Raw genomic sequence first — 18,226 nt, forward strand, 5'->3', positions numbered from 1 at the left:
CCTCTTGCTTTTCCTCTTCTCTCAATTCAGAAGGATCCAAAGTGGGAATTTCCTCGGAAGAATTTGGTTCTTGGAAAAACCCTAGGAGAAGGAGAGTTTGGAAAGGTCGTCAAGGCAACAGCTTTCCGACTCAAAGGAAAAGCTGGCTATACCACTGTGGCCGTGAAAATGCTGAAAGGTACCTTTTTGTCCACACACTTTTAAAGATTTTGATTAGCCACCCCTGACTATAAACACACTGGTAGGATTTGGATGTGCAGATAGCTTGGAGGGAGGCCCTATTGCTCTATGCCAGGTCCCCAGCAGGTCTTCCTGAAGGCCATTTATTTTTATTCCAACATTTCCTAATGAGTTAGTGCCATGATGATGTAAGCCATAGTTTCCACTGACCTGGGCTTAGGTCACGCAAGGAAACACCATGATGTTCCAGAGGACCAGCAGTTTTATTTTTCTACTCCTGTAGGGGGAATATACCTGGTTAAAATCATTCATTTATACAGGCATCTCTGCTTGGAGCAGATGGTGATAGACTCTTACTGTATATAGAACCACTAAGAGACTTCCACCACACTGAGAAATTCCATTGATCGGGAATGTTACTAAGTAAGGTGACATTGGCTGTGGTGAGAACCAGAATTTGCATTCCAGGGGAAATATTAAAAAGGATACTCATCACACTTCTCCCTCTGCAGTTTTCATTTGCTGGAGAATACCTAATTTCTGATAATACATTTGATTGAGATAGAGGGAAGTTTAAAAAGCAACACACTTGAAGGGTGCATTTGGTTACTACAGAGAAGCAAATAACTTTCGTTATTAAAATTATAGTAATTTGAAGAGTACTCCATGAGTAACTTCTCATGCATCCTTAAACTTAGAATAGCATGGGAAGGGAAATTTATTTGCAACAAAAGTAACCCTTAACTGAAATGGTCATTGTCTTTATGAGTTTGCTAAATACCTTTAGACATTTACAAGAGATTTGAGGAATTCCATCATCAATAAAGCAGGACTGAGTCAGTCCAAATGGATGGTTACAAAATAACGGCCCTTTATTCCAGGTGATTTAGCATTTGATTCTTACTGCAATTAGCGAGGGCAGAATTAATAACAGCTGGGGAGAGGAGTGGTGTATGGAGAGCTAGATTTTAAGTGTACTGTTCTAATAAATTAGTGTGTCACTTACAGTAATTGCCCAGCTGTTAATGAATTTTTGTGGCACACAGAGAAATCACCATCATAAATGCACCATAAAAACTTGTCTTAAATAAGGTCATGTTCAAAGGAGTTATGGCAACTTCTGGGACAGGGATTTGTTTATAGTTTATTGCGGGGTTTGACTTTCTCAATCACCACCTGACTGCAAAAGAGTACTTGCAGAAAATGGATTTGGGAGAGAGGAAAAAATTCCCGTTCATTTTCCCATCATGGTTTGTGCTATGATAGACACGGTCACAGGGATGCTTATTATGAGCAAAGAGTGCTAGTTAAACATATAACTCCAGCATTTTTAGGCATTAAAATTACTCACCGTTGCTATTTACTTTTCAAACGACTAATCCTCACGTGGCAAATGAGCTCATACCTCACTTTCATGGAGAGCCAAGACATAAAATTCCCTTTTCCAGAAAACCCTTAAGCAGCAGGAACCTTGGAGAAACCTCTTCCTCTGAGTTTGAGTCTGTAGACGTATAAATCTCTGTCAGACATACGGTATGGATCAGGGACTTCCAGCAGTTGGCATAGAAAGTGATGGCAGAATTTTGCATGTTAGTAGGTTGGAATGTCAGCAATGCAAAGCCCCCAAATTGTGGCAAAATCTGCTGGTTTTTCATATTTAATTTTTTCCCTGGCAGCCAGTACAGGATGCAGAGGGGAATGAAGAGCTCTCTTTGGCAATTGTTTTTAGTTTAAAAAAAATTCTATTAATATAAAGCATTGGTATCAGTTTGCCCCCTCCACCCACTCTCCCTATTATTTTTCTTTTATCTCAAGATTATGGTGATTCCCAATATCAAGGGTGATAGTCACCAAATATGTGGTTCCTAGTAGGCTAACATCATGGGCTTGTGAGCCAGAGGGGGACAGGGCTGGATTGAGAAGAACCAGAGGAGCCTGCTTTTTAACCTGCTGTTTACAATGCTTTTCAGAAAATGCCTCTCCGAGTGAGCTCAAAGACTTGCTGTCCGAGTTTAACCTGCTAAAACAGGTCAACCACCCCCATGTCATTAAACTCTATGGAGCCTGCAGTCAGGATGGTAAGGATTCCCATGTAGCATGGTAGTAAAACAAATGAAGAAATCATACCCTTTGCTGGAAGCCGGGGATTTGAAATGACTTGGAAAGTGAATTTTAACCATCTTCTTTTTCTTATACCATCTCTCTCATCTCCATTTCTGCTCTGTCTTCCCCAATCCTCCTTTGCTTTTTCCTCTCATTCCCTCTTTTTGCCCTCCTTCCAGGTCTCTCATTATCTTTCTTCCCTCTCTCTTCTTTCTCTCAGGACAGAGAGATGGATCCCTAAAACTCATTTGGTTCATGGAGACCTAAATTACTTTTCACAGATGCTTGACATGGGCGTGCCTTTTCCCAACTCGATAAAACAAAGGGGTTATTTCATAATTTCTCAATGGCTTGTGCTGCTTTATGCTGGCAGATGTTTTTGATCATTCAGCATTTGGGGTAACTTTTGCTTTACCATGTATACAACTCTTGTACATGATCTGTGGGTCTTCAGTTTGCAGGTGCGTGCATGCACACGCGTGCACACACACACACACAATTAGCTCTGCCAGCTGTATTTTTATGGGCAAGCTACTATTTAGCCCCTCTTGGCCACATTTTGGGTTTCCTGCTGGTACTCTATGGTCTGTAGGCTGTATGATGTCAGAGCACATTTATAATTCTGTTTCCTGTAGAAAACAAAACACAAGCTGTGTAGCAGTTGGTGTCATTTAACTAATGTTTGCTGTTGTATATGTCTGTAGAAAGATCCATTTATGAATTTCCTTAGACTCCTTCTGGCAGGAGCTTCTCCTCCTGTAGTATAACATGATAATACGGAATGACACTTGGAAGAGCAATGTACAAGGCTGTACAAGAACGGCCCATGTCCTAGAACCAATCAGCAAGCATTTATTAAGTACAGAACTGTATCCAGTACTAGGGATACACAAATGAATGTGACATAGTCCATACCTTCAAGACCCTTACATTCTTCTGGGGAAAACAGTGTATACAGTCATAAGGACACATAATATGTACAACGTAAATAAAGAGTAATTGGGGAAACGCTGTGACCCATGAGGATTAGGAAGGCTGTCCTTTGAGGTGGCACTTTAACTAAGCGTTGAAGGGAATAATGTTTCCCTTATGTCAGAGAGAGAGCCCTCATTCACCATTTGGTGAGGGTACTCACAGGATACTATGGTTATGTTCAGCAAGAGCCAAAGAAAGTACAAGTAAAAGGTGCATTTTCCTTCTAGGAAAAAGAGACCTGTCATTCAGTCATGGATCTCTCAGACTGTGAGACTTTCTGTATAAAACTACAAAAATGTAGAACATCCAGCAGGCAGGACCCTTAGAGATCATCTTCTCCAACCCTTTCAGCTTATGGCTAAGGAAGGAGGCCCAGACATTGTCCCAATACTCACTGGGACAATCTGCCTGAAGTTCTATACTTAGTCTTGCCACTGGAGGCCATCTTTATTCACCTAGTAAGGAGGAATTAAATAATTATGGCATCTGCTCCAAAGGCTGGTGCCTTGTAGAGTCCATAGCTGATACTTACCTCTCTCCACCCTGAGGAGTCACTCCCTAAAGCAGTCTTTTTCTACAATACAGGGGTTAGGGGCATACAGTCCCATATCCCTCCCTCCTCCCCTCCGGGCCATGATCTGGAAAATCTGCACAAAATGTTTTGGCCTGACCTTCGTACAAGAAAAGTCCGAATTATTATAGTATTAAAAGCTAAATTATGTTGATATTATATAATACTATACATATATTTTATACATTTCTGAGTTTCTGAAGCTTTTCTGTATCATCTGCTGGACCTTCATATGTCATCTGTGGCTTCTGTAAAACTTCTCCCCCCCCAAATCCTATTTAATTTCTCATGGCAACTCATGGCATATTGAAACCACAGTGGGAAAAGTCACAATGTGGAAATGATAACTATAGTTTGTTGTGTGTCTCTTGGCTCCTGATGTGGATGCTGCCAGCAGCAGTTTCCGTTCTGGTGAACACTGCTACCAATGCTGCTGGGGCTCCAGCTCTTTTGACCTTTGGGCATTTATATGGCCATGAGCTTCATGATCTATTCTGTCTCTAGATAATCAGTTGCCCGAGATTTGTACGTAATGAACATAAGAAACAGAGATGGCAATGTATTCATAACCTTCATGGTCAGGACCAGGAGGCAGACAGGACAGCTGGGAGAACAGAGACATACCCCTCTTCTCTTCCTAGGAGGCCTTCTGCTCTCCCTCAGCATGTGTCTCTCTTTCTTTGATGAGAGGCACCCTGATACAATAGATAGAGAACTGTCCTGTGAGCCTGTGAGGAAAATGTGGGTCCAAGACCCATCTCTGATACTGTCTGTGTGGCCCTGTATAAATCACTTAACCTTTCAGTGCTCTGAACATCTAAGTCTGTGACGTGCAGAGAAGGTGCCAATCTTGTAAAAGGAGATTCCTTACCTGGGAATTTCCCATACCAATGAAATCATAGGTCTAGGACCTATCCCCTATATAAGTAATATATACATACATGCACACATACATGTACATATACATGTGTGTATAAAGATATAGATGTGTATATGTGTATTTTTATATGTATGTATATATACACATACACATGTCCGTATGGCTGCAACTTGCTTCCACTATCCCAGTTTCTCCCTTCTGGGGCCAGACAACCAAACAAACCAAGTCCAGTGTCTCTTCTCCAAGACAGCCCTTTAAATACTTGAAGACAATGTGTCATGTCCTCTTTGAGTTTTCTTTTCTCCAGCCTAAACACTCCCAGTTCCTTCAAGATATCTTCAGATAGCATGGCTCCAAAGGCAAGGGCCTGTGAGAAATAACCTGGATTTGGAGTTGCTCTTGTAATTGGGCCTGAAGTTTGCCTCTGGTGCTCTCCCCTTCCCCTTTTTGTATCCTTGCTCTTCCCATGAAAGGCTCCCAGTGCCCTGGTACAGTTCTTTATTCTTTTCTATCTGGGAGAAAAGTGATTTGATATACTACTTAATATTAAAGTCTTAAGAACACTGTACTTAACTCATCACCCCCCCATACACACACATGCAAACATACACACACATGCACACACACATACACACACACAACTTTCTAATGGTGAAATGTCAGACCTATGTCTTTCAAGCCTTTTTATCCCTTAGAATACCTAGCACAGAACCTTATATTTAGTAGGAACTAAGGAAATTTGTTGATTTGATTTGAGACATTGGAGAATAGACATTTGTGGTCTTCCCAAATCACATCATAGGAGTAACTCTCTAGCTTATTAGCACATGGAACCATCCATGTCCTTGAGTGGGTTGTTGAGCTCAGTTCCTTCCATACTTTACCCACGTCCATAACTAACGTGTCCTTTTGCCCTTTAGGACCTCTCTACCTGATTGTGGAGTATGCTAAGTATGGTTCTTTGCGGAGCTTCCTCCGGGAAAGTCGGAAGGTGGGACCCAGCTACATGGGTAGTAATGGCAATCGGAATTCTAGCTACTTGGACAATCCAGATGAGAGAGCACTGACCATGGGAGATCTCATTTCCTTCGCTTGGCAGATTTCCCGAGGAATGCATTATCTTGCAGAAATGAAGGTACCGTGCTTGCCAGACTAGCCTTGTTGGGTCTACAAAGAGAGCCATCCTTAAATGTCATAAACTTGTGCTTACCCTTATCATAATCATCATTGTTCATCTCTTCACATCTCATCTCCTGGATTATTTGGTATTGGGGAGTTTTTGTTGTTGTCATCTTTTTTCTTCTAGCTGGTCCATCGTGATTTAGCAGCTAGAAATGTCTTGGTGGCTGAAGGACGCAAAATGAAGATTTCTGATTTTGGCCTTTCCCGAGATGTTTATGAAGAGGACTCCTATGTCAAAAGGAGCAAGGTAATTTGGTCAGGGATTTGTGAAGCTATTTAAGCTGTGGTAATACCTACCATTGGAAAAATATGTGCAGTGATGGCCAGAGAGTTATTGCTAGTGTAAAAGGGTTAAGAAGGTAGACCTGATAATTGTTTTGAGGCCTAAATATAAGGATCAAGTGTTCTAACCCCATTAGACTGCTTACCTGCACTTCAAAAATGGGAGTTTTCTTTAAATGCTTAACCCTGCTTACTGAATGAAGGTGGTACTTAATGGGCTTCCATTCATTGGAGATAACCTTGCCCAGGAAGGTCCAGTTGGTTCCAAGACACAATCACTTGACCAAGGGAACTTTATAATGTGAGATAATTTGATATATTTTGTATAACCAAGAAAAGGAGAAAGACTCTAAGAGAGTTTTGTTTATCTCCCTTACCCTTTTAAACTGAAGGTAGAAGAGTTACATTTTTGCCCTTTAGATGTAATCTTTTATTCTTTGCTGATCACAAAGAAAATACTTTGAAGTACATTCATATTTCTTCTAAATGTATTTTTAGTTATTATTTACTTTTTAAAAAATCACTATTTCTTTTGAAGGTCATCTAGTACTGGGTTTTTAAAAGTAATTTTCCTCTTCTCTTCAGTTCTTCATCTTGCTTTTTTAGAGGAAAAGGTCATGATATTCTTTCTGTGTAATTATAGCTGTTAGCCAACAAGAAGCTGAAATAAAATAAACAAGAGATGATGACTCATCCTTGGTAGAAAGTGTTGTGAAAGTAGTTTATAGGAGCAGGAAACTTTCCCCAGCAGGCAGCCTGAGGATTGAAGTCCAGTCTGTTCAGATGCAGGTGGAAATGATGTGCAAAAGGCCCCCATGACTAGGGCAGCTTCATCCCTTCCTCACAAATAATCTGTCTTTAGTTCCAAGTGGCTTTTGGATTTCCAAAGCTATATTTAATCTCAAAATGCTATGTTATTTCATCATCCTCGGAAATCCTTTTGGTTTATCAACTTTTTCAATGTAGCCAGATGCATTTATCTTGCTAATTTTATTTACACCCTCTGCCTCAGGCCCCTGCTTTTAATTTCCCTGTGAAGGAAATGGTTTCAATGGCTTTGGGTAGTGGAGGGAGGCAGGGTTTACAGGAAGGAGAGGGGGCAAAATACAGTAAATATGCAAGGCATGAGGAGTGCAGCCTATTTATGCTACATGTGATAAGTGTCAGCATAGTATAAGCAGTAAAATGATAGTGTTTCCAGAAAACAGAGCTATGTGAAGTGTGCCTTTTGCTACGTGGTGCCAAGAACTGACTTCTTCTTGTTGATTGGGTGAAGGCAGTTATTGCTTCCCTTTGAATTCTTGTTACGTGTCTTTATCAAGCCATTGCTACCAACTAAACATAAAACAATATGAAGAAGTTCTGCCTGTTGACCAAGTAATTGGGGGTGGTTCCCGAACTCCTTGCTTCCTTTATGAAAGGAGAAGAGTATGTTTATTACTGTAAAAGCTTTGTATCAAAAGAAAAAAATAAGTAAAGTGACTGGTGACATGGGCAGCGGATGTCACTACCAAGACGCTCCCACAGTCGGAACTTAATATGACCAGATGGTTAAGAAAAGCATCAGGGAGGGGGCGGCTCCAGGGTCGGGATGACCTGGGATCGAATCCCGGGCTCAGACACTCAGCACCCACCCAGAAATGCCTGGCCGTGTAACCTTGAGCAAGTTACTTAACCCCAATTGCTTTAAAAAAAAAAAAAAGAAAAGAAAAGAAAAGCATCAGGGTATAATAGATAGAATGCTAGCTTTGGAGTGTGAAGACCTATCTTCAGATCTGACACTTATCCTCTCTTAACCTCAGTATTTTTCCTCCCATAGGGCAGGATTCCTGTAAAGTGGATGGCAATTGAGTCTCTTTTTGATCATATCTACACTACCCAAAGTGATGTGTAAGTGTGTACTTGTATGAACTTAATGAATCTAGTATATTCATTTAATACACCCATGTGTACATTGTCTACAGCTTTCCTGTTACATGTGCTGGGGTCTGTTGTGAAATAGACAGTATAGCTCTAGAAGTACATAGCCCATAATGTTTTATTTCAATTTTTGGTCATGCATCTGAGGTGTGATAGTCAACTTCATGGTAACAAATGTTCTGATGACCATTGGTGGGGTACATAAGAAGTGAGGTTGGGGTCTCTGGTCAGTCTCTTCCATTTCCAATACTAAGACCACCTCTATAAGTATTCTGGGAATTCAGTGATAAATATATAGCTACCTTTACTCTTTTACATGAAGCCTTTAGAAGGTTGATGGTCAAATTGCAAGGAGCAAAGAGTTTCATCTAAGGCTAAAATTAGTTTCCTGTTAAGGAGAGAATGTGGATGTGAGGTCCATGAACACTGTAGCTTTTGTGAAGCTCAAATTCCTAAGGTTTTATAGCAGAATAGGCCATGAAAAAGGATGAATTGTTCAACAAATGAATACACTTTGAAAACAAGAGCTGAAATGAAGATTTGTCATTGTCAAATCATCTTTGAGGGTGTAGGGCAGCTATTCAAACTAGGACAGGTGCTGACAGGATATAATCCTTAAATCTAGAGCTAGAAAGAACTTCACAGGCCATCTAGACAGCCACTCATTGTTCAGATAAGGAAACTGAGGACCAGAAAGATTAAGTGACTTGCCCAAGGTCATCCAACAAGTCTTAGGTAGTGTCAGAGACAGGATTTGAATTCACATACTCTGACTCCAGAGACAATTTTTTCCCCTGTGTACTGTACTATATTCTAAGAAATGGGACAGCAATTTTCTGAGGCTGAATTTCCTTAGGGTTAGATATCTTCCTTGTGATTTAGTATGAATGAACAGTAGTTGAAGGTTGTCCAAAATATGCTGTAACTCATGTTTGAAACTTTAATACAAACTTGTTCTTTGGTGAAATGATTTGTGGTAATTTTTTACCTAAGCAAATGAAATACTTGTAACTTCATTCCATTTTCCTCTGTAATCAGCAGTTTTCCCCTAGGTCTGTTGATTTTAAGAGGTTTTGGCTTTTTGTATTTGAGTGTGATCTTTGCCAAGAGTCCTCTAGTTGCATGGGCTTCTCATAATTTTCCCTCCCCATTTCCACCCAACAGCAGCAGAATCAAACAGGTGTCTAAGCTCTCAGTGCCAGCTCTTATTTTCCTCACTCATCTTTTTTTTTTTTGCCATCACACATGGACTTGCTCTAAGAATGCATTTGCCATCCAGAATCTAGCTTGTACAGTCATTAATCACAAATCACAGGCAGGTTTGGGAGCAGGCTCATTTTGAATGTTCTGTGGATGACTCATCTCACGTTGTTGCCTGATTATTATTTATTTTAATTATTGAGGGAAAAGAGTGGGGGAAGAGTGAAAGCTAGAGCAGGGACAAGCTTCTGCCCTACTGTTCAAAAAGATGGTACTCACAAAATCAGAGTTAGGCAGAAGGGTTCTTAGTAGTGTAACCTAGAGGTGAGAGAAATCTCTGCTGTTGTTCATCCTTCATTTTTGAAAGAGGTCTGGTGACATCACCGGTGATGTCTTGACTTGCTCATGAATTGGAGGTAGAGCTGCACAAAGTCATTAGCCTTCTTCTCTCTGCCTGAGTCATTGAGATCCAGTGGCAAGACAAAAGTCAAATCAACTAGCAGTGGCCCAGGATGCAGTAGATGACCTTGGCTACTTTGATGTTTGACCAAGCTCTAAGTACTTTACAGCACCAACTTTAGGTGCTTTTATGGCTTTTGGAACAGATAGTTCTCATCTGCCCATTCTACAGAGGAAAGTCTTCACATGCTTGGCCTAGACACCTCCTAATTCACCAACAGGTTTGAGTTCTGTCAGTTAATTCTCTCACCCTCAGTCTGGTTTGCCCTGTCTGCCCAGATAGTTTTCTGGGGTCATTGTTCATGCTTCAGCTACTTGGAGCCACAGGTGAGAGTTGAGTGAATCAGGTGGACAGCAAAGGTGGATGAGCAGCCCTGAAAAGGGCTCATCCAGTCCTCACACAAGAGGCACTAGTCCTCCATGAACACGCCATACAACCTGATGTATGACCATCTACTTTCTCTTTGAAGACGGCTGGGCATCTGGATTGTGCAGTAGCTGTAGCAACAGACTTGAAGAAAGGAGTTCAAATCCTAACTCAGAGACTAGATCTGTAATCCTAGGCAATTCACTTAATCTCTCACCTTCTTGGTTTCCTCATATACAAAGTAGGTTTAATAAAAGGCCTTGATAGGGTTGTTGTGAGAGTAAGTGAGATAACAAATGTAAAGCTCTTTGCAAACCTTCAAGCTGTGAAAATGCTAGTTATTATTATTACTATCATTCTTATTAAAAATAGACTTCCAATGAAAAGGAATCCAGCCTACTTTTGGACAACTCTTAATTTAGGAAGCTTTTTTTCTGATGTCAAGCCAAAATTGGCCTCTGCAACATCCACATCTGGTTCTACCCTCAGAGGCCAAATGGAATAAAACTCATCTCTTTTCCCTATGGTAGCCCGTCATATATTTGAAGACAGCTATCATTTTTCCCTCTGAGTCTTCTCTCCTCCAGACTAAATCTCCTCAGTTCTTTCAAACGATTGCCATATGACATAGACTTAAGTCATTTCATCGTCTTTTTTTTGCCAGCCTCTGGATGCCGTCGAGCTTCTCCATGACCTTCTCACACTGTGGCTCTCAAGTTGAACATCACACAGTAGAAGTGTGTTCACCTTCTGATAGTGCAGAAAGACTTTTGCCTCCTTATTCCTGGAAGTCATGGCCTCTCTTAGTGTAGCCCAAGATCCATTCATTTTTCTGGCTATTTTGTGTCACATTGAACTTACAGTCTCCTAAAACCCTCCAGATCTTTTCTAAACTGATGGTTCACAGTGCTTTTCTATGCAGGGGAGGGTAATTTATTTTTCTTTTTATTAATTTATTTATTTTTAGTTTTCAACATTTGCTTTTATAGGATTTTGAGTTCTAAAATTTTCCCCCCCTCCCTAAGATGACATGCAATCTGATATAGTCTCTATATGTATGATCATATTAAACATTTCCACATAAGTCATGTTGCAAAAGAAGAATCAGAACCAAAGGGAAAAACCATGAGAAAGAAAAAAAGCAACAAAAAAGAGAGCAAATAGTATGCTTTGGTTAGCATTCACATTCCATAATTCTTTGTCTGGGTATCAAAGCATTTTCCATTATGAGTCTTTTGGAATTGACTTAGATCACTGCATTGCTGAAAAGAGCCAAGTCAATCAAAGCTGATCATCCCGAAATGTTACTGTTACTGTGTACAGTGTTCCTCCCAGTTCTGCTCACTTCTCTCAGTCGGAGGAGGATAATTTCTTGAAGCCAAATATGACACTATATAATTCTCCCTATTGAACTCCATCTTAAATTCAACCCATTGCTCTAGCCCATGAAAATATTTTCAGATCCTCTCACCCAGTGGTTCAGTCTTCCTGACCAGTTTGTGTCATATAAAGCCCCCCCAACGACCTATGTCTTGAAGCTCACCTATTACTTCTGGTCAAGTCATGGTACATGCCTCCAGTCATATTCCTTCTCTCTATGACCCAAGTGTTCTCTGCTTTGTTCTCCTGAGAATTGTATCCAACATCATGCTGCATGTACTCCCACCTTCTCTCCTCTCTCCACCCTTTCTCACTCACCTCTAAACAGTTGTATGTATGTTTTCTCCTTTATCAGGAAGGGGTTATTCCTGAACTAAGCGGGGGGGGGGGGGGTGTACAAAGAAACTTGTCCTATTTGTGAAAGCAAGCCAGACTTTTCAATCCTATGGAGACCACTCTTTTCTTAAAACTATTCTACTGCCTGGCCTGGGGTCAAGTAGGGGAGAGGTAACTTATTCTTCTCCTCTTCCTCACCTCACCTCCAAAGGTAACTTGGTGTCCATTTTTAATTACAATATGGCAAAGCTTGCCTGGACAGGTGTTTGATATATCTTTCTGTGAAGTCACTGACTGTTCAGTCTTCTGATGTTAGTGACCCTTAATCTAGGTCCTTGAGTGCAACCTTTTGACTGAGTCCAAGTTTTACAGAACAAATCCTTTTATTAAGGGGATTTGTTCTGTGAAGTTTGAATTCAGTCAAAGGATTGCCCTTGAGGACCTAGAGGGCCAGATGTGGCCTCAAGACTGCAGGTTCCCCACCCCTGATCTAGACACTTTGGACTGAGCCTGACACAGCTAAATCAGAGTTAGTTATTTAGTGGAAAAGCTTATGTCTGAATGTTAACACATCACTCAATCCAATTATCTTTATAGCTAGGGCAGGAATTCTCAAGACATGGTGGCCATATCTTCATCATTGATTGCTAGGATACGGACAGCATACAGACCTTTCTTCTTGCAGACGAGATGTTAAGGGCAAGATGTAACATGCCAAGTGTTTTGTTGGAGAGCATAGACACTGTACAAGAAGTACAAGGTTACTTGGAGTGTTTCCTGGTGTTTGAACCACTTGGAGGACTTTCTTGCTTTTTCCCCCTCAGGTGGTCATTTGGTGTGCTTCTCTGGGAGATTGTGACCCTAGGAGGAAACCCCTATCCCGGCATTCCTCCTGAACGTCTCTTCAACCTTCTAAAAACAGGCTATCGAATGGAGAGGCCTGAAAACTGTAGTGAAGAAATGTAAGTATAATTTGATTTCATTCATCTATTTATTTAAATTCTGAAATTTTCAAGGAGAAAGTAAGCTATTACACAAAACAATTAGCAGATATTATTATGCTGATTTAATTAATTACCAAATGACTCTTCTATCTTAGTCACTGAGTAAATCCTGTTTTGCATGCATATTACAGACTCTAGTTTCTCTGGGTCAAGGTCATGTTACCCAGTAGTATCATTTGAATTTTCAAGTGCTAGCCAGACATTTTAACCTAGCACCTAAAAATAATTGCAAGGAAACAATTGTAAAAGAAATTCAGGAAGAATTGAAGGGATTTTTAAGGACTTATAAATGGGTACACATTTTATGTCCCATTAGCTACCATTCTCTCAGCTATTTTTGTCCTCAAAATAGTGATGAGGGATGTCTCCCTTTAGGTTCAGCAGGAATTCTGATCTTATCCAAGACCAGAAAACCTGCAATAGCATCTGGAAAGAATTCAAGGTCTCAGGCTTAATTGGAGTGAGATTTGTAGAAGTTTATTGTTATGCTTCTATAAGAAGCGGGCAAGAGTCCTTTAGGGGACCTGCAAGTGAGAGGGGACAGGCTTTTACTTTTAAAGGGTAGGGCTGCTATTGTCAGGGCTGACCAGACGGAAGGGACCTCAGTGCATAGATAATGGTTAGGGCTGATTTAGAGGAACTTGTGACTTTAGTGCATAGATAGTTTAGATGAGATTTGGGCCAGACCTGAGGAGACATGAAGAGATTAAGTAAGAACAAAGGAGTCACAAATTGTTGCCTAGGCAGAGTGCTGATAGGGGGAAGGGGCAGAGTTTGAGGCTGGGAAAGGGATTTTACAGATTACAATTTTACAAAACAAATTGCAGTTACAATTGTACAAACTGGTTTTACAAATTGGTTTTACAAATTGATTTAGACCCCAGGTACCCCATCAAGAGGAGTCTTTTACTTACCTGATACTTACATATCATCTTTATCGTATATTATTTGACCAATTCCTTAAGGATCTCATTTATGTTGAAGTGAAAAATCATTCAGTAAATTATTGAGGAGAGATTCCAAAATGTTCTAGCAAAGTCCAGAAATGATATCAGATTTCAAAATAGCATGCTAGAGCTAAACTGGCACTTTGTACTTATAAAGAGCCTATAAATACCAGCCAAAAACTACACGTGCCTGATTAAAAAATCTGCTGCTGAGAATGTGTCCCTCAGTGCCCAAGATACTGAACTCTAATGGTTTTTAAAGTAGTTGATCTGAGTGGTTGAGTGAATACAGAGCTGGCTTCTAGTTCAGAAAGGATATGATTTGTCAAGCAAATAAATAGAGGGAGTTTCCTCTTTGAAGACTTGTCTATACTGATATATAATCATTTTAAAGCTGGAAGGAACCTTAGAGGTCACTGAGTTCCTTTTTATCTTACATATGAGGAAACTGAGGTCCAGTGAAATTAAGTGACAAAGCCAGTGTTCCACAGGTAGTTAGTAGGTGCCTAAGGTGGGATTCCTGAGTTTGCATCCAGCAGTCTATTCACCTTACTTTGTTGCCAGGGCCAAAATAAAGAATGTAATTGAAAAAGAATGAATGCAAAAGTTAAATATTTGAAAATTATTACCTCTGGATAGGGGGACTTGAGAAATTGATCCAAAGCCTCCTGCTGTCTCTTACAGGTACAATCTGATGTTGCATTGCTGGAAGCAGGAACCAGATAAGAGGCCAACATTTGGAGAAATCAGCAAAGACCTAGAGAAGATGATGGTAAAGAGTAGGGTGAGTTTACTTAGGTTTCTGGCTGTCTGACTCTAGGCTGATTTCAGCAGTTAAGGATTTCTAGTTCTGAATGATCTGTTGCCATGTAAACTCCCTAGCCTTGAATTTCAAATTCAGTTATGAGAAATTTGCTGCTTTAATTACCAAATGACTCTTGTACCTTGATCACTGAGACCTGTTTTGCACACATAATAACAGACTATAGTTTCTCTTTGTCAAAGTCACGATACCCAGAGGTATCATTTGAATATGCAGTCACTAGCCAGACATTTTAACCTAGTACTCAAGGACAGCTGCTAGCAAACAACTGAAAAAGAAAATTCTCAAAAGCCTAACTGAATCAGTTTTGGTGTGATAGCAGAAGGTAGAACAAGCTTTAGGTATTTTGTTACTTCTTGCCTTAAGTAAATGTGAAATATCTAAAATATATTAATCTCAGTCAGGTGTGGTTACATATACTTGTAGTCCCTTCTTACTAGGGAGACTGAGACAGATGAGTCACTTGAATTCCAGAGTCCTGAGTTGCATTAGGGCTAAAACCAATCAGGTCTCCGATGCTAAGTCTGGCACTAATATGATAAGTCTTCCTGGAGGAGAGTGCCACCAGACTGCCTAAAGGAGGAGAAAATTGACCCAGCTCAGAAAAAGAGAGCAAGCTAAAGCTTCTCTGATCAGTATCAGTATCTGATCAGTATCAAGATCTGGTCTATGAGTAACTGTTTTACTTCCATCCTGGACAAGATAGATCCAGTCTGAGAAAACAAAAAGTTTCCTACTGGCCTAACTTTTAGTAATGAAGGTCCCTGAAATTAGCAAGGCTGGTCTTTAATTGACAGAGACACAAACCATCTTGAACCATCTTCAGGATTTCTAGGACCTACTTTTTTAACTTGCATTCCACTGACCTTGGAAAGCTCCATCCGTAGCGGAAGTGGCGCAGTACTTGGTCAACAAAAAGCATTTATCAAGTGCCAGGCACTGTGCTAAGCACTGGGAATATAAAGAAAGGGGGAAAATCAGTTCTTTCTTTCAAGAACCTCCCGTTCTGATGGGGAAAGAGTTGGTTTAGAGGATTCTTGATTTTTTTTTTTTGCTTTTTGGAAGGCATTTGGGGTTAAGTGACTTGCCCAAGGTCACATGGCTAATTTTTGTGTTAAGTGTCTGAGGCCGAATTTGAATTCAGGACCTCCTGACTCCAGGGCCGATGCTCTATTCACTGTGCCACCTAGCCACCCCAGGATTCTTGATTATTAAAAGTTTTAAAACACCAGTGGGGCATTGTAGTAATACTAGTTTCTTCTTCTTTTGTTTCTTTTTGGAGGGGCTTTTGGGGTTAAGTGAGGTCACAAGTGAGGCCCAAGGTCACATGGCTAGTGTGTCAAGTGACTGAGGCAATACTAGTTTCTTTAAAGGAAAACTAAGAAAATGAAACATATCTGGCAAATCTTTACATACCTATTATTATATACTTTTATATGCTTATTGGGAAACACTTACAGTATATATATATACACATACATATGTGGATGGATGGATGTGTATATACACATATGTATGTGTATGTATGTGTGTGTATATATATATATATACACATCCACACATACATATAATACCATTATATGCTTAGTTTTAAAACACTTGGTAAAACATGAGTGATTTAAATGAAGCATTCTACAGAATTTCCCATTCTTATGTTGGTGACTTAAGTACATGTAAAGGTGGTCATGCAGAAAGTATCCTAGATGGTTACAGCATTTACTGTTCTACTTGATACCTTTGGGAAAGGCTACACTTACCATTGTTCCCTTTATCGTGACCTAGCTTTTCTTTTATACCTCCATTTTGCTAGGACTACTTGGATCTCGCAGCTTCTACCCCATCTGACTCCTTACTTTATGACGATGGCCTTTCAGAAGAGGAGACACCCCTCGTGGACTGTAATAATGCTCCCCTCCCTCGAACCCTCCCTTCCACATGGATTGAAAACAAACTCTATGGTAGAATTTCACATGCATTTACTAGATTCTAGCAACACATGTACACATATGCACACATACAACCACTCCTGATTTTATTTTTTTCCTTCTGCACTGTCCTCACACTCTGTATCCCTTTAAAGAGTGTTTCTGGTTTGAATGAAATCAAAGTTTGCTTGGAAAGTTTTTTTCGTTTGTAAATGTTAAACTTTGCATTAGGTTTATATTTCAGGCATTTTGCAACTCTGTTTAAAAAAGGGATGTGAAAATAAGTAAAATTACCAAATAGATATGATAAAAGGAGAAAAATAGATCAGGGAAGTATTCTCAGGGGAGGTTTTAAACGTGGTTAACAAATCAAAGTATACATTTTTTGGGGGATGGGGTGGAATAATGGGATCTGTTATATCAGATTAATGTACCTGTAATTTAACTGCTTGGGCAAATCAACTGGATTTTGGGAAGCATTTACTTTGAAAAAAAAAAAGAAAAACATTTAGCTCAATTTGGGAATGGGGCCCAGTATATTTGAACAGTCTTGTCTCATACAATATGAATGCTTCAATCTCTGCTCTTGTATACAAGTGAGAAGCTTAATAGGCAGAGATCTGTGCTTAACTTGAGATGGGACCTTAACTTAACTTGGCCTGTCTAGACAACAGGAGAAAGTGAGTGCTGTTCTTAGAGCCTTCAGAAAGATAAAGCAGTGATGGCAACTCTGGAAAGTAAAAGCAGTCCACTGTTTTCACATCCTTTGTGTTCCTACATAGCCTCATGGTACTATAATAAAAAGCTGTAGCAGGTTTTTTGAAAGAAGAATATTCTAGCATATTGTGGTGGTGAGATGGACAGTAAATATGGTTCTTGCCAAAACTCCTACTTTTTGCCTCCTGATGAGGTTCTCTCAAGATTATTTTCTTGCCTTGTAAATTTATGATTAAAAAAAAACACCTCAAAGTGGAATTTTTTTTGCGGAGGATTTTCCTTTTTTTCAGCATGTTGGAGCTGTGGTTTGTAAGTGACTTTGGATTTAGTGCAGAATCTAGATGCGGCATCTCGCATACATGCATGCTTCTTTTAAGACATCCAAGGTCCTTTTCCCTCGTGGAATGAGCAGAAGTATTTGGTAGTTCCATGATGACTGCTAAGTAGGCTTGATTTAGCTTAAAGCACTTTCCACACCAAAAAACCCCCAAACAAATGAAAAAAAAAGCCCCAAAACAAAAAACCTTTTTTGTTGCAGTGACCTGTTTGGGACAGCATCATGCTGTTTTTCCTTTTCCTTTTTTTTTTGCCATTAAAATATAAGTTTTGATACTGGGAAGCTTATAAAAGCCCAAGCCAGTAGTTACTTCAGAGTTCATTTTATCAAGAGAATTTTTGATATTTTGCCCATTAATGTAATTTGTGTTTCAAAAGCCTGTAGACCTAGAATAATTTGTATATTTGGTGCAAAAGTCAGAAGTTTGGTTTTGACAACAAAGGGAGTTTTGCCAAGGGCCTTACTGTCTGCACATGAAGTTTTGGTTCTTCAGTGCAGAAAAAATTATCTGTTTTCATTTTTAGGCATGTCATACCCGAACTGGCCTGAGGAGAGTCCTGTCCCACTCACAAGATTCGATGGCACTAACTCTGTGTTTTCAAGATATGCAAATGATAGTGTATATGCTAACTGGATGG

General features: G+C 39.9%; 1 protein-coding gene across 1 annotated transcript in view; it reads left to right on the top strand.

The window, feature by feature from the left end:
* RET (ret proto-oncogene) overlaps nt 1–18,226 on the top strand; it is a 163,481-nt gene that overhangs the window by 136,762 nt on the left and 8,493 nt on the right. Inside the window, 9 exon segments of the mRNA XM_069068365.1 lie at nt 31–178; nt 2,151–2,258; nt 5,630–5,844; nt 6,016–6,138; nt 7,993–8,063; nt 12,660–12,797; nt 14,471–14,570; nt 16,420–16,567; nt 18,113–18,226. Coding sequence (XP_068924466.1) covers nt 31–178; nt 2,151–2,258; nt 5,630–5,844; nt 6,016–6,138; nt 7,993–8,063; nt 12,660–12,797; nt 14,471–14,570; nt 16,420–16,567; nt 18,113–18,226 — 1,165 coding nt within the window.

This window comes from Petaurus breviceps, unplaced genomic scaffold (genome assembly GCF_028583685.1).
Source record: "Petaurus breviceps papuanus isolate PSGF00001 unplaced genomic scaffold, PetGlider_PUasm1.0 90762, whole genome shotgun sequence".
NCBI classification, from domain to species: domain Eukaryota; kingdom Metazoa; phylum Chordata; class Mammalia; order Diprotodontia; family Petauridae; genus Petaurus; species Petaurus breviceps.